Source organism: Phyllobates terribilis, unplaced genomic scaffold, assembly GCF_046119375.1.
Source record: "Phyllobates terribilis strain yellow unplaced genomic scaffold, ASM4611937v1 Scaffold_1__5_contigs__length_1240528914, whole genome shotgun sequence".
Taxonomy (NCBI): Eukaryota; Metazoa; Chordata; class Amphibia; order Anura; family Dendrobatidae; genus Phyllobates; species Phyllobates terribilis.
Window position 1 is genome coordinate 1,135,158,773 of NW_027362761.1, and position 16,898 is coordinate 1,135,175,670.

At 40.6% G+C, this 16,898-nt stretch overlaps 1 protein-coding gene across 1 annotated transcript in view; it reads left to right on the forward strand.

Moving 5' to 3' along the window:
- The window catches only part of HGFAC (HGF activator), a 135,006-nt gene that overhangs the window by 59,339 nt on the left and 58,769 nt on the right, over positions 1–16,898 (forward strand). Inside the window, exons 3-4 of the mRNA XM_073647610.1 lie at positions 2,275–2,374; positions 7,810–7,883. Of these exons, the coding sequence (XP_073503711.1) occupies positions 2,275–2,374; positions 7,810–7,883 (174 nt within the window). The remainder of the gene's footprint in view (positions 1–2,274; positions 2,375–7,809; positions 7,884–16,898) is intronic.

The window sequence follows — 16,898 nt, forward strand, 5'->3', positions numbered from 1 at the left end:
AGCTCATCTTGATTTGTTTTAACCAAGATCATTAAAAAAAAATCATGGCTGCTTTCTTCTAAAAACCGCGCCACGCTTGTCTGTGGGTTGTGTGTGGTATTACACCGTCGGCATAAATTAAAGTCAATAAGAGTGCATTCTTTCTGTCAGTAGTGGTAGTAGTAAGAGAGTTTTGTTGGCACTGAGTTCTGAATTATGGTGAATGAGAAAATCTGCAGTGACATGCCCCAATTTACCCAAATATTTATTTACAGTCGTCAAAATTTTTTACGGCTGATGCAAATTTTAGTTTTTATAAAGTTTGCTGTTTCAATTTTTTTTGTGGCCCTTTGCATTAACAGATGAATTGCAAAAAAAATTGAAAAGTCATTCCTTGTCATGAAAATCTATTTAATCCCTAAAACCCCATCTCCACTGAGTTTCAGACCTACCACAAAATGACCTGCTTTTATAATTTTAGTGATCTTCTCGTTAGCTCAGGAGTAAGTGTGAATGAGGACAAGGCAGCTGATATCATTCTGTCATGCTGATTAAATTATAAGAGCGGACTGGTTAATTTAAAAAGGGACTGTTGCTTGAATTCATATATTTTATTTATTTCACCTACTTGTATAGTGATCTACAGACACTATCACTTTCCCCATTGGGCTTCACAATCTAAATTCCCTATTGTATGTCTTTGGAGTGTGGTAGGAAGCCGGAGAAAATCCACCCAATGACTGCAAAGCTAACCACTGAGCAACTGTGCTGCCCATTGTGTTCTATTAACCATGGTTACCTCCAAGGGAACACGTGCAGTCATCATCGCTTAGCATCAAAAGAGCTTTACAGGCTAGGACATTGCTACATTTAAGATTGCCCCTCAATCAACCATTTATTGGATCATCAAGAACTTCAGAGAAAAAGGTTTAATTACTGTGAAGAAGGCTTCAGTGCGCCTACGAAAGTCCAGCAAGTGCGAGGACGTCTCTTAAAGAGAATTCAGCTACGGGATCGGTTTAACATCAGTGCAGAGCTTGCTCAGGAATGGCAGCAGGCAGGTGTCAGTGCCTCTGCACCCACAATGAGGGGAAGACTTGTGGTGGCTGGCCTGGTGTGAAGAAGCAAAGCTGGCCTGGTGTCTTTTAGCAAAGTAGCCACTTCTCTACAAGAAAGATATCAAGGACATAGTGACATCCTGCAGAAAGTACAAGGATTGGACTGCAGAGGATTGAGGTGAAGTTATTTTCTCTGATGAAGTCTCCTTCACACTGTTTGTGACATCTGGAAGAGTGATTGTCCGGAGAAGAAAAGGTGAGTGTTACCATAAGTCCTGTGTCCTGACTCCTGACAACAGTAAAGCCTCCTGAGAACATTCATGTGTGAAGGCTTTTCATCCATGGAGGGGGCTTGCACACAATCATTTTGGTGATGAACAATGCTTTTTCCAGCATAATAGCATAATGGAAACAATGGCTTGTTGAACAAAACATTTTTTGAATCCATGGTTAGAAAAGTCCCCATTGAGAACCTGTGGTCAATTCTCAAAAATTGGGAGGACAAACAAAAACATAGAAAATGTGATAAACTCCAAGCACTGATTGGGCAAGAATGGGTCGCCATCAGTCCGGACTTGACCCAGAAGCTAATATCCAGCTGCTACAGCAAAGAGCAGAAGTCTGGAAAATTTGCGATTGTCTCAAAACTTTTGGCCACGACTGTATATATTTTTTTTACATTAATTTCTAGGACGAATAATGGAAGAACACAATAGCGTGTAAAGATGACTTAAATTTCTTATTTATTGGGGCATGAAATAATTTGTGAAAACTGACAAGTCAGGAGATCTGATATGTCTCCAAATGGCCAATAATGACCATGCCTAGTAATGCAGTAATCTAGCAGGGTTGGATTTGTGACAACTGTAGGGTCACGGACACTTGTGGGTTGCTGTAGGGTCACGGCACCATCATTACTTGTGCCATTGAGATCGGCCTCTGTAATGTCTGCTATTGTACAGAGTTGGGGCAGAGTTATTAAAATTAGGTTTTGTCCCTGTTGCCCATAGCAGCAAATCACAGTGAAGCTTTCATGTTATCAGCGCAGTGCAGGAACTGAAAGCTGCATGGTGATTGGTTGCTGTGGACAACAACAACAGTTTAGTTTAGACATTTTTGATAAGTGAGGCCTAGTGTACATGTTTCTGTGTTTCTGACCTATTACTTATGCCGAGAATGAAATTTCAGTCGTTGTTTTATAACTATTCACAGAGTTATTTCAATTTTCTATTTTCAGTTTTCACAGAAGAGGGTAAGCATTGCAAGTTTCCATTTCTGCTGGGTGGACGTTTACGATTCTCCTGCCTTCCTCGCCGGTTAATGAAAAATAAAAAATGGTATGTAAATTGTGTAGACACAATGGTATTCATTTATCAAAACGGCCTAAAAAAACCCCTTTATCTTTGTTGCCCATAGCAACCAATCACGATGCAGCTTTCATTTCTTAAACATCTCTGCTAAAATATAAGCTGAGCTGTGATTTGTTGATATGGGAAACAAAGACTACTAACAACGTTTACCAGCTATCCGCACTCTTGTGACCTCCACTGCTCACTAATATGGAGAACCCCTTTTTCCCCAAACCTCATTATCAGAACATCCTAAGAGAAGTTCTACTGAACTTCGCAAACAGCTCTCAAAACTTCCTGGACGGCTTCAGCTAATGTGTATCAGCCTATCCGAAGAGGCAGCGCTGCGGTGTAAATCAAAGTGTGGGAAAATCAAACACAACTGTCTCATCTAAATAGCTGCAGTTAAAGGGAGTCTGCCACCCGCAAAATGAAAATTTAGCTACTGATATGTTTACAGCGGGTGAAATACCTGTTAGTATTGAACATGTCACCAATTTTCTATAGAGATATAACTCTAAAGGTGCTATTTACATGAAATTCTCACCAGATGTCAGTAATAACCAATCCAATCCACACAGGCAAAGAAGTCAAACCATAGATATCCAGAAATTAAGTTATGTGTAATAATGAGAAATGACACCGGGAAAAAGTATTGAACACATGAAGAAAGAGAGGTGCAAAAAGCCATGGAAAGTCATGACACCAGCTGAAATCTATCAGTAATTAGAAAGCAATCTTGCTACTTAGTGAAAAATAATATCAGCTGGTTCAACTGATGGCCTATAAAAAGATGTCTCATTATCAAGGTGCCGCGCAAGAAACATCTCATGATGTTTAAAACCAGTGAGCTGTCTCAAGACCTTTACAGCCTTATTGTTGTAAAACATACTGATGGCATTGGTTACAGAAGAATTTCTAAACTACTGAAGGTTCCAGTGAGCACTGTTGGAGCCATTATCTGGAAGTGGAAAGAACATAATTTTACCATAAACCAGCAACGAGCAGGTGCTCCCCTCAAGATTTCAGACAGAGGAGTGAAAAGAATTATCAGAAGAGTTGTCCAAGAGCCCAGGACCACCTGTGGAGAGCTACAGAAAGACCTGGAATCAGCAGGAACAATTGTTTCAAAGGAAACTGTAAGTAATGCACTTAACCTTCATGGCATCTATGCACGCTGACCACCCAAGACTCCATTGCTAAACAAAAAGCATATTCAAGCGCGTTTAAAGTTTGCTCAACAACATTTAGACAAGCCTGTGAAATACTGGGAGAATATAGTCTGATCAGATGCGACTAAAATTCAACTCTTACCCTCATTTGCATATGGTTGAAAGTGAATATAGCTATAACTACAATGTATATTACGTGTATGATTTTTATAGGGGCTAAGTCCATTATTTAAATGTGTAAAGTGTAACCATTATTGTAGTTATACATTTTTTTCCATAAATCAATAGTACATGAAAAATAAGAAACTGTAATATATCGTATCAGAGAAATCTGCTTCTTTTTCCCTCTGGACTGTTGTTTCATTCTCAAAATTCTCAATTCACAGATAAAACGTGTCTTTAGTGAATACAGATTTTCCCATTACTGAGATAGGAGATGACAGTTTGTGCTTATATATATATATATATATATATATATATATATATATACATATACAGTACAGACCAAAAGTTTGGACACACCTTCTCAGTTAAAGATTTTTCTGTATGTTCATGACTATGAAAATTGTACATTCACACTGAAGGCATCAAAACTATGAATTAACACATGTCGAATTATATACTTAACAAAAAAGTGTGAAACAACTGAAAATATGTCTTATATTCTAGGTTCCTCAAAGTAGCCACCTTTTGCTTTGATGACTGCTTTGCACACTCTTGGCATTCTCTTGATGAGCTTCAAGAGGTAGTCACCGGAAATGGTTTTCACTTCACAGGTGTGCCCTGTCAGGTTTAATAAGTGGGATTTCTTGCCTTATAAATGGGGTTGGGACCATCAGTTGTGTTGTGCAGAAGTCAGGTGGATACACAGCTGATAGTCCTACTGAATAGACTGTTAGAATTTGTATTATGGCAAGAAAAAGCAGCTAAGTAAAGAAAAACGAGTGGCCATCATTACTTTAAGAAATGAAGGTCAGTCAGTCCGAAAAAATTGGGCAAACTTTGAAAGTGTTCCCAAGTGTAGTTGCAAAAACCATCAAGCGCTACAAAGAAACTGGCTCACATGAGGACCTCCTCAGGAAAGGAAGACCAAGAGTCACCTCTGCTTCTGAGGATAAGTTTATCCAAGTCACCAGCCTCAGAAATCGCAGGTTAACAGCAGTTCCGATTAGAGACCAGGTCAATGCCACACAGAGTTCTAGCAGCAGACACATCTCTACAACAACTGTTAAGAGGAGACTTTGTGCAGCAGGCCTTCATGGTAAAATAGCTGCTATGAAACCACTGCTAAGGACAAGCAACAAGCAGAAGAGACTTATTTGGGCTAAAGAACACAAGGAATGGACATTAGACCAGTGGAAATCTGTGCTTTGGTCTGATGAGTCCAAATTTGAGATCTTTGGTTCCAACCATCGTGTCTTTGTGCGACGCAGAAAAGGTGAACGGATGGACTCTACATGCCTGGTTCCCACCGTGAAGCATGGAGGAGGAGGTGTGATGGTGTGGGGGTGCTTTGCTAGTGACACTGTTGGGGATTTATTCAAAATTGAAGGCATACTGAGCCAGCATGGCTACCACAGCATCTTGCAGCGGCATGCTATTCCATCCGGTTTGCTTTTAGTTGGACCATCATTTATTTTTCAACAGGACAATGACCCCAAACACACCTCCAGGCTGTGTAAGGGCTATTTGACCAAGAAGGAGAGTGATGGGGTGCTACGCCAGATGACCTGGCCTCCACAGTCACCAGACCTGAACCCAATCGAGATGGTTTGGGGTGAGCTGGACCGCAGAGTGAAGGAAAAAGGGCCAACAAGTGCTAAGCCTCTCTGGGAACTCCTTCAAGATTGTTGGAAGACCATTTCTGGTGACTACCTCTTGAAGCTCATCAAGAGAATGCCAAGAGTGTGCAAAGCAGTTATCAAAGCAAAAGGTGGCTACTTTGAAGAACTTAGACTATAAGACATATTTTCAGTTGTTTCACACTTTTTTGTTAAGTATATAATTCCACATGTGTTAATTCATAGTTTTGATGCCTTCAGTGTGAATGTACAATTTTCATAGTTATGAAAATACAGAAAAATCTTTAAATGAGAAGGTGTGTCCAAACTTTTGGTCTGTACTGTATATATATATATACACATATTTCTATGGAGAACTGTAACTGTCATTTCAGGGGAACTTGCAGCAGAATATCTGCGTCGGTCTCTAGCTCCTCCCTCCTCTCCATAGAGTTCTAAAAGCACCCACTGTCATCTCCTATCTCAGTAATGGGAAAATCTGTCCAAACCGAATAAGATTTTACCCATGAATTGAGAATGATTGTTCAGTGCAGGAATAGAAAGAAACAAATTTCTTGTATGAGATATATTACAAAGCTGCTTATTTTCACGAGTACTATTGATTTCTGAAATAAAGATTAAAATGATGGCTACTCTGGAAGTAGCTGAATTTGCAATTTGGGGCCTGACAGATTCCCTTTAAAAGGGCTTAGCGCCTTCTTTACCTTAATTAAATAATAACCTTGACAACATTCACAGAAATCAAACCAAAAGTGTTGCAAAATACTATACAGTGCTGCTCACCATTATTGGCACCCCTTCATTTTTTTCATAGACTGTACAATATCTTCAGAAATAAATGGAAATGTACAAAAGTTATATCCTCAGGATTTTTTAATTAGTGGTCCAAAGTAATACAACAATAAAAAATTGTTTTTCAACTTCCATGTTGCAATTTCAAAGAAAAAACAGAATACACCGCACGTGCAGCAATAAAGGCATCCCTAATTAATACCTGGTTGCACACCATTTGGCATTGCTGTCAGCCTCCAAATGTTTCTTTTAGCCATCTATAAGCTTCTTGCACTTCTCAGCTGCAATTTTCTTCCACTTTTCCTTTGCAGTTTGTTCAAGCTCTTGAATGTTTGCAGGGTTCTTTTTCCCAATGGCAGATTTCAGCTCTCCCCAAAGATTTTCAAAGGGATTGAGGTCAGGACTCATTGCTGGCCATTTTAAAACTGTCCATTTTTTCTTTTTCAACCATTCCTGTGTACTTTTGGATGTGTGCTTTGGGTCATTGTCTTGTTGGAGGATCCATGATCTTCGACTCAAACCAAGTTTTCTTACACTGGGTAGGACATTTTGCTCTAAAATCTCTTGATAATTCTCTGATTTAATGATCCCTGTGATACGGTAAAATCCTCCAATACCGGATGCAGCAAAACAACCCCACAGCATTATGGATCTTCCACCATGCTTAACTGTTTGTAAGGTGTTCTTTTCCTTATAAGCTTCATTGCGCCGTCTGTAAACAAGCTGTTGCTTTTTGCTTCATCTGTCCAAAGAACATTTTCCCAGAAGGATATTGGTTTGTCAAGGTATTCTTTGGCAAAGATCAGTCCTTCCTTTTATGTCTTTTCTTCAGCAATGGTTTCTTCCTTGGCTTTCGCCCATAAAGCTCTGCTTGGTTTAGTGTGCGACGTATGGTACTTGTTGAAACCATGACCCCAGACTGTTCCAGGTTGGCCTTCAGGTCTTTGGATGTTTAACGTGGTGTTTTTGCCACCATTCGCACCAACCTTCGAAGACATCTCTTGTCAATTTTCCTCTTTCTGCCACGTCCAATGAGGTTCTTGATGGTTCCATGCTTTTCAAACTTCTTAATAACATTGCGCAGTGTTGAAACTGGGATACCAAGGTCTTTGGAGATGGCCTTCTACCTTTTGGAAGTCTTGTGTTTGCTAATAATAGCAGTACTGATGTCCTCAGACAGCTCCTTTGTCTTCACCATTGTGACAAAGGAACAGGGCCTACCATGTGGCTTTTTAAAACACTGAAGTCATCATTCATGGGCTAATTCATTTCACATGGACACCAACAATTAATCACAGGAGAATCTCTTTTGTGATTTACAACAGGAGAGTCAAAATGTGTTTCCATACTAAATTAATGTAAAGGGTGCCAATACCAGTGTCACAGTAAGCTTTAGGTTTTTCTATTTTTCCCTCCCATTGTTTTTTGTTTTAAATTATTGTTTATCATTTGTTCTTTTGTATTTAACATGAGTGATCTATACAAAAAAACTGTTTCACTTGATTCATTTCCATGGAGATTCAGGAGATATTCCACATTATGTACTTAAACTTCACGGGTGCCAATAACGATGACCAGGACAGTATTTGTGTGTACACATAGCATTGAATTTAATTGTGAAGCATATGACATCATATGTTCTCTGTCATTGTATCAGGTGTGCGACAACACATAATTTTGATCGAGATAGAGAATGGGGAATCTGCATCATAGATGCCATCAGAGAGATTGGTAAATCTTTTTTTTTTCTATAATACTAATTTCCTACTATTTATAAAGTACTAAAAAATGTTTTCCCCTCGCTCCTTCTAAGAATTGTTAGAAATCATCCTGTCCCATAAATCACAACAAATAATAAACATCAACTTAATGTTTCTTTTGATAATGGACTCACATTTTAAAAGCAAATACATACGAGCACATATAAATGTGAACCCACTCACATGTGCAGGCTGTGAATCTTATTAGGTATCAAAATTAATTGGAAATAAGTATGTGCCCCCTCTACATTACACTTATAGGAGCTTTTCTGACCTCCCATTCTAAATCCATAGACATTAATGTAGCGGTGTCCAAATAACACCGCAAAGCAGGATTCAAGTACGGCACAGCAGACGAGATGGCAGAAACAAAACTCCAGCTTTATTATGTACAAAGGGATTATATGCCGGAAAATGAAAATAACGGTATTTACAAAGATAATAATAATAACATGTATATTGGAAGATATAGCTGATGCGAGCCACAAAACTATGCTCCAGCTATGACAGTGAAAGCTCAATGCAAACAGTACACATCAAGTTTCACAAACTACTCTAAGCTAATTCTCTTTCTGGCTCTCCACTAATCAGGCCACGCTGCTACAGCGTCCTAACTAAAGAAAACTGCGCTAAACCCTAACACAGTTCACACCAGTGAGTCACTCACAATCGCGCAGCTCAGACGCAGGGCCGACGCAGATGGCGGCCGCTGCTTGCTCCTGGTGTAACTGAGCCGAATAAATTCATTTGAGTGCTTTCTCCTGTATATTGGATCTCTTTCCTCTGCAGGCAGGCAAATCTTGTTTTTACTTTCAATATTGAGGAATGGCTGGCACTCTGTGTTGTCTGTTGCCTCAGGTCTCAGGTCAGCAGCCTTCAGGGAAAACGTTCTTCAAAAAGGGATGTATTTCTCTACTCTTGCCACAGACCTGACAACAAATCTTGATAAAGTCAGTACTCTTATCTTTCCAGAGAGTTACGGTTTCTTTTTATAGCCTCTCTTTATTAGGAACAGGCAGGAGCCTCTCTGCTACCTCAGACACACACACACACTTATTCATTTCCCTCTCTCAGTGCACACCAACAAGCAGGGGGAGCGACTAAAGCCACAGTGTATTCAATGTCCGGTAAGGGCTGATCCCCTACATTAATATGGAGTTGGTCCCTTTGCAGATATAACAGCTTCCACTATTCTGGGAAGGATTTCTACAAGATTTTGGAGGAGTCTGTGGGAATTTTGGCCCCTTCACACTGAAAAGCATTTGTGAGGTCAAAACAATTTCCATTCTAGTTCATCCTAAGGGGATTGGGTGGGTATGAGGTCTGGGCTCTGTGTGGCCGGTCATGTCCTTTCATATCAAACTTCCCTATTGTAGACCTTGTGCACTGTACACAGCAATGGGGAACAGAAAAGGGCCTTCCCCAAAACTTTTTCTACAAAGCTGTAAGCTACAATTGTCCAAAATATCTTGTGCTGAAGTATTACGATTTCTCTTTGTAAGAGCTAAGAGGCCGATCCCTGAAAAAAAAATCACATAACATTATCCCTCCACCGCCAAACTTTACAACAGATACAGTGCAGTCAGGTGGGTAATGTTCTCCTGGCGTTCACCAAACCCAGACTCATCCATCAAAAGTTAAAAAAGTGCGATCCGCCTCTGCACAGAATACGTTTCCACCAGAGTCCAGTGGCTGCTTTACACCACTCCATCTGACACTTGGCATTGTGCTTGGTGATGTAAGGCTGCATGCAGCTGCTTGGCTATGAAGCTCCCGGGGAGGGCCCAGTTTTTGTGCTTATATTAATACCAGAGGAGGTCTGGACTCTGCAGTTATGGAGTCAGCAGAGCGTTGGAGACTTTTTGCTGTCCTCTGCCCCTCAGCACTCACCCCCCTCTCTGTAACGTTACATGGTCCCCACTTCGTGGCTGAGTTGCTGCGGTTCCTTCCACTTCTCAATAATATCACTCACAAGTGATGCGGGAAGATTTAGGAGGGAAGAAATGTCATGAACGGACTTCTTACATCGGTGGCTCCTATTATGGCATGTCTGGCATCAGGAATTAAACACTAGCAATATTTATCTCCACTTTGGAAGCCGCTTGCTTTCTATGAAAGAAGAAATATGTAATATGTGCCGGAATGTAGGGCCGCTTCAGCAATAAAGTTGTCAGATTAAACATTTCGTGTGCACATAGCCTTAGGGTGTTTTGGAGGAGTTTTCGTTTCCTGAAGCGGTTTTGAAATTTTTTTTTCAAATGCTCAAAACATGTCAGCAGTGGGCTTTTTTTTCTGTTGCATAATTATTTTTTTTATTGAAATAAATATTTCGTACTTTGCTATCAAGCTGAAGAAATACACTGGGGCCGGACTTATTGCAACACTTTTACTTTTTAACTATTTGGAGAAAAACCTCATATCTCTGTTGATTATGGACTATATGGGTTCAATTCACTTCAATTTGTAGTTTAAACTTTTAGATTTTGTAAGTTTGGTGTGACTTTTGCACCTCTGGAGTGACTTCTATAAACCGGGACTTCTCTACAGGGGGAATGCGTTGGCATTATTGGCTATCGGTTTATTTTGGAACTTGTCCACTGCTGGCAGGGATGAAGCTCAGACTGGAATTTCCTGGTTGGCTAACTAGTGTTAGTATAAAAGGGGGCTATAAATACAGTATATGATGCGGGGCTTTCCTAAGAAAGTGATGTGGTATTCTGCACCAAATGAGTAATATATCTCCCTCTGTGTCTCATAATCCACCTCAGTAAACCCACATAATACTCCACTTCATTCACTGCCTATGATAATGTAATTAGTCGCCCATATATTAAATTCACTAGGATACTTTGTGATTAATTCTCCTTGTTTCTACTAAAACAGAGCTGAAGTTGTAAATTTGTGTAACCATCTTATTATCTGACTCGTTTTAAAATGTATATATAGATATAGAGCAAAGTAATAATGCCCTTCTTGTGACCCACAATACTAATGGCCTTCTTGTGAGCCACAGTAATAATGCTCCTTTTGTGACCCGCTGTAATAATGCCCTCCTTGTGCCCCATTGTAATAATGCCCTCCTTGTTATCCACAGTAATAATGCCCTCCTTGTGAACTACTGTAATAATGACTTCCTTGTTACCCACAGTAATAATGTCCTCCTGTGACCCACTGTAATAATGCCTTCTTTGTGCCCCATTATAATAATGGCCTCCTTGTTACCCACAGTAATAATGCCCTCTTTGTTACCCATAGTAATAATGCTCTACTTGTGACTCACTGTAATAATGACCACCTTTTTACTTACAGAATTTATGCCCTCCTTGTGATTCACTGAAATAATGCCCTCCTTGTTACCCACAATAATAATGCCCTCCTTGTTATTTACAGTAATAATGCTTTCCTTTTTACCCACAATAATAATGCTATCCTTGGTACCCACAGTAATAATGCCCTCCTTGTTATTCACAGTAATAATGCTCTCCTTTTTACCCACAGTAATAATGCTATCCTTGTTACCCACAGTAATAATGCCCTCCTTGTGATGAACTGTATTAATGACCTCCTTGTGCCCCATTGTAATAATGCCCTCCTTGTTACCCACAGTAATAATGCCCTCCTTGTTACCCCCAATAATAATGCCCTCCTTGTTATTCACAGTAATAATGCCCTCCCTGTTAACCACAGTAATAATACCTTCCTTGTGACCCACAGTAATAATGTCCATCTTGTTACCCAGAGTAATAATGCCCTCCCTGTGCCCCATTGTAATATTGCCCTCCTTGTTAACCACAGTAATAATGCCCTCCTTGTGATTCACTGAAATAATGCCCTCCTTGTTACCCACAATAATAATGCCCTTCTTGTTATTCACAGTAATAATGCTCTCCTTTTTACCCACAGTAATAATGCTATCCTTGCTACCCACAGTAATAATGCCCTCCTTGTTATTCACAGTAATAATGCTCTCCTTTTTACCCACAGTAATAATGCTATCTTTGTTACCCACAGTAATAATGCCCTCCTTGTGACCAACTGTATTAATGACCTCCTTGTGCCCCATTGTAATAATGCCCTCCTTGTTACCCACAGTAATAATGCCCTCCTTGTTAACCGCAGTAATAATGCCCTCCTTGTGTCTCACTGTAATAATTCCATACTTGTTACCCACAGTAATAATGCTATTCTTTTGACTCAATGTAATAATGCCCTCCCTGTTACCCAAAGTAATAATGCCCTCCTTGTTACCCTCAGTAATAATGTCCTCCTTGTGACCCACTGTAATAATGCTTTCCTTGTTACCCACAGTAATAATGTCCTCCTTGTGACTCCCTGTAATAATGCCCTCCTTGTTACACACAGTAATAATGCCCTCCTTTTTACCCACAGTAATAATGCCCTCCTTGTGCACCATTGTAATAATACCCTCCTTGTGACTCACTGTAATAATGCTTTCCTTGTGACTCACTGTAATAATGCTCTCCTTGTTACCCATAGTAATAATGACACCTTGTGCCCCATTGTAATAATGCCCTCCTTGTTACTTACAGTAATAATGCCCTCCTTGTGACTCACTGTAATAATGCTCTCCTTCTTACTCACAGTAATAATGCCCTTCTTGTGACCAATAGTAATAATGCCCTCTTTGTTACTTACAGTAATAATGCCCTCCTTGTGACTTACTGTAATAATGCTCTCCTTGTTACCCATAGTAATAATGACACCTTGTGCCCCATTGTAATAATGCCCTCCTTGTGACTCACTGTAATAATGCTTTCCTTGCGACTCACTGTAATAATGCTCTCCTTGTTACCCATAGTAATAATGACACCTTGTGCCCCATTGTAATAATGCCCTCCTTGTTACTTACAGTAATAATGCCCTCCTTGTGACTCACTGTAATAATGCTCTCCTTGTTACCCACAGTAATAATGCCCTTCTTGTGACCAACAGTAATAGTGCCCTGCGTTGTTCTCCTATCGAGTAACAATACCCAAATTGAGCTGCCATATTCCCTTCCCTTTGTTTCCCCCATGTGGTCATCAACGCAATAATCTAATGATGTGACCCCAACATAATAACAGTGCCTATTTTGAGCATCTCAAAGCAATAATGCCCACTCTGTACCCCCACACAGTTAAAGTGTCCCCAAAAGAAATAATACCCAATCTGTGCCCTGATGTCTTTGACTCCTAAACTTTTTCTACTACTGTCTGTTCATTGCTTGCTCTTGGGCCTCTCTTGGAGACCTGATGCGAGCACCATGTAGTCTCCCATGTGTTGGGTACTTTGTACTCGACTGCCAGTTTCCTCTCGTCAGTCTTTATTTCTTCCATCTCTTGCCATTTCGCTCAATTTCCTGGATGCCTTAAAAAAATACGGCTTTCTTCCCAAAACAGCGCCTCTCTTGTCCATAGGCAGTGCCTGGCATTACATTCAATTGAATATGGATGAACTATAGCTTACAGCCTTACAAAATGTAAAATGATAAACTATATACAACAGACTATTCAGATATATTGTTGGCAGTAGAAGACTCCAATTTACTTGCCTCGGACACAAACATATTCCCACGTCAGATACAATACCTGTAAAACCATTGACCAAAATAGCCACTAAAGCCAAATAACTCAACCACATCCGATAGTACAATATTACTTCCACAGAAAAAGAAATACATATTCTCTCCTTGTCTATATTGGGGGCCATTAATAATGACCACTTGCACTTTGGACATAGGGACCATGGGAATCTGCCTGTGATTCATTTCACAGAGTTTTGTGAGCTTGCTAAAACAGTTTCACTAGGATTTTATTTATATATGTCCATGTATCACTGCGCAGACACAGAGGGCATCTCTGCCAAGTGCTCATGACTTCTAGGAACAGGCCAAGGACGGACCCTGTTTTGCTCATGAAAGTGTTCTTTCTTTTTACTACTGTTCAAAAGCAAAATCTAACTTCACTACTGACTGCAATGGCAGGAAAGTATAAGTTAAAGGGTTATTCCCACTTTCACAAATGGTATTGTTTGATAGTGCTTGTAAAAACAAGCACTTTTACAATTTACTGCTTATTAAAATTTGCAGCCGTTCTTGAGACATTAACACTTTGTTTCATTTGTTTACAGCTCGTTGCCAAGGAGACCGACCATTGCTTGCTGTGTAGCTTGTAAGCACTGCGCCGAAGCCGGCCGAGTATAGGAAGTAACAGGGCGCAACAGCGATCCTCGTCAGCATCAAAACAGTACCAGTACATACAAGCTCAATAGAAAAAAAGGAGCTTGGAAGGAAGGCGCATTCTAACAGAAGTGGTCCGTCTCCGAGGCAATGAGAATAGTAATGTTTTAATTTCTCAAGAATGGCTGAAAATGTAAATAAGCAGTAAATGGCAAAATTGCTTGTATTTAGACGTACAATCTAACAATACCCATTTATGAAAAAGTTAGGGTAGCAGAAAAATTTGAGAATTGCAGTATTCTTAGTAGACATTGCGGGGACCAGAAGCTGGATTGAAGGGAGGCCTAAAAAAGGTATTACCTTAAGGATCTACAGGGCCACCATTATCTGGTTACACCTCTAACAATTATTACTGATGATTACCTCTAGGACCCCTATATCTTTGTATGGCCTGATCTGTGCAAGTCGGTCCCTTCTTGGACAGCAATGCACAGATGAGCGAACTGCTGCTCTTCTGACCCGAGCATAACAGCTCCATATATTTCTAGGATGCTGTCACACTCAGGCTGGGATAACCGCCGTCAGCCCGTACATTACCCATCTGTGCTCGTACCCATTTGCATGAGCCCTAAAGCTGTCCAGTGATCCCAACCCATTGAAAAGAAGTGAAAAAGCAGGCATCCATCTTTCTTTTGAAATCTAAGTGAGTCACTGGCTTGGTGGAGAGGTCCATACACGAACGAGAGAAAAACAAGGTTGGCTTCTGGCACAACTGAGTTAAAAGTCTTGATTCAGTAAACGTATAATTTTCATCCAGTCAGTTGTGTCGGAAACTACCCTTGTTTTTCTCTCTATTAGCTGCAATCACCAGCAGGTATGGCACCCATTGGTTTCTCATTACAGCAATATATTCATCTATGTTACAGGCGAGAACAGCTCTAACCCTCCCCCTCTCCCCTAACTCCCCGTCCATACACGAATACCTCTCTTATACTGTATGTCATTGTGATAAAGAGTCAGGTGGGTGAGTCACAAAAGTGCTCCCTTCCAAAAAAAGCCATTTGTGAATCCAGCTTAAAACTTCTGTCTACTATATGTTGAAAAAGTTGTTAGTCTTTAATCACCTATTGGCACTAAACCTGCGCAGCTAGCACTCTTCTGTGCCCATTTACCATTTGCTGCTTGTTTAGTACCCTTTTAGTACAAAAATGTAATATAGTGGCAGTAAATGGCAATGAACAGAAGGAACCAAAGGGGCAATAAATATTGTGCAGCCAGGGGGCATTAAGGGGCAAATGGTCACTTTGTTTATTTGTGATTTATTGCCCCAAAAGCCTTCACGCCTTTTAGCACCCAGATATAATTGCTGACCTGTTGCCTGCGGGAAGGTCCTGATTCCCTGTTCGACTGCAACAGAAGGAGTGAGACAAGAGGCTCTGCGCTTTGGCCCTATGCCTATCTTGTGTCTTTACTGGTGTAATGACTTCACTTGTCCAAGTCAAGATAGGAGGAGTCTAGTGATGAGCGAATGTTTTGTTAACCCTTTCGTTGAGTATACTCGGGCGAGCACTGAGTATTTATAGCGTGCTCGGGCTTTAAGTTTTCGTCGCTCCATGAACTTGATTTGCAACTGTTTGACAGATTTAATACATGTGAGGAATGCTGTAAAAACAGGGATTCTTTACATCTATTAAATCTCTCAAACGGTTGCAAATCATGTTCACGGAGCGACGAAAACTTAAAGCTCTAGCACGCTGTAAATACTCGGTGCTCGCCCGAGTATACTCGACGAAAGGGTTAACAAAACATACTCGCTCATCACTAGAGGACACCACACTTGGGATAATACAGTGGGGGTGAGTGGTGCCTAGAGGTTGAGCAGCTCAGCGGCAGTGAGTGGTAGCAAGCAGGGTGCAGGGAAAGTGTGAGTAACTTGCACCTGACTTGCTGTGGCTAGATTAATTGGACTATTTGCCCATAGGTACAGTGGGGAAAAATGTATTTAGTCAGCCACCAATTGTGCAAGTTCTCCCACTTAAAGAGATGAGAGAGGCCTGTAATCAGGGGTGGATTAAGAGTAGCAAGGGCCCCGGGCAGTTTAGAAGGCGCGGCCCCCCCCCCACACCTGATTTATCACGTGACATGTCACATGATCCCCTGTGATAGATCATGTGATAGTTCACGGGAAATTAATTTGGCACAATATTAATTGTGCTGCCCCATCTGAGAGCAGCACAATATTGGGGCAGATACCCTGATTCCAGCGATGTGTCACTTTTTCAGCTGCTTGTTGTCATTTTGAGAAAATCACCGTTTTATCTGCTGCAGATCTAGCAGCTCTCTGAATGCTGCGCTCTGTATAGCCCCACCCACACCACTGATTGGCAGCTTTCTGCCCATGCTCAGTGTACACAGAAATCTACTGATCAGTGATGGGGTGGGGTCCTACAGAACTTACTAGTCATCTAGTGATAATTACCTTCTGACAAATCAATGATTTTATCAAAACAACACTAAGCAGCCCAGTAAGTTACACATTACTGGAATCAGTGCCTCTAACCCTACATTATGCTGCTCTCAGATTAGGTGGCGAAAACCTGATGACAGATTCCCTTTAAAGGAGCTGTAAACACAAAAAAGTTTGTATTAAAAAAATACAAGCCATTTGTGAAATTAACTTTTTTTCATTGTTAATTCACATTAGACTGTATCTTCAACACTTTTGTCAGCAGGTCTTATTACAGACTCTGAATAGGGCAGCTCTCTCCCTCTCCCTCAGCAGAAAGTCACAGCATGGTTAAAAAACGG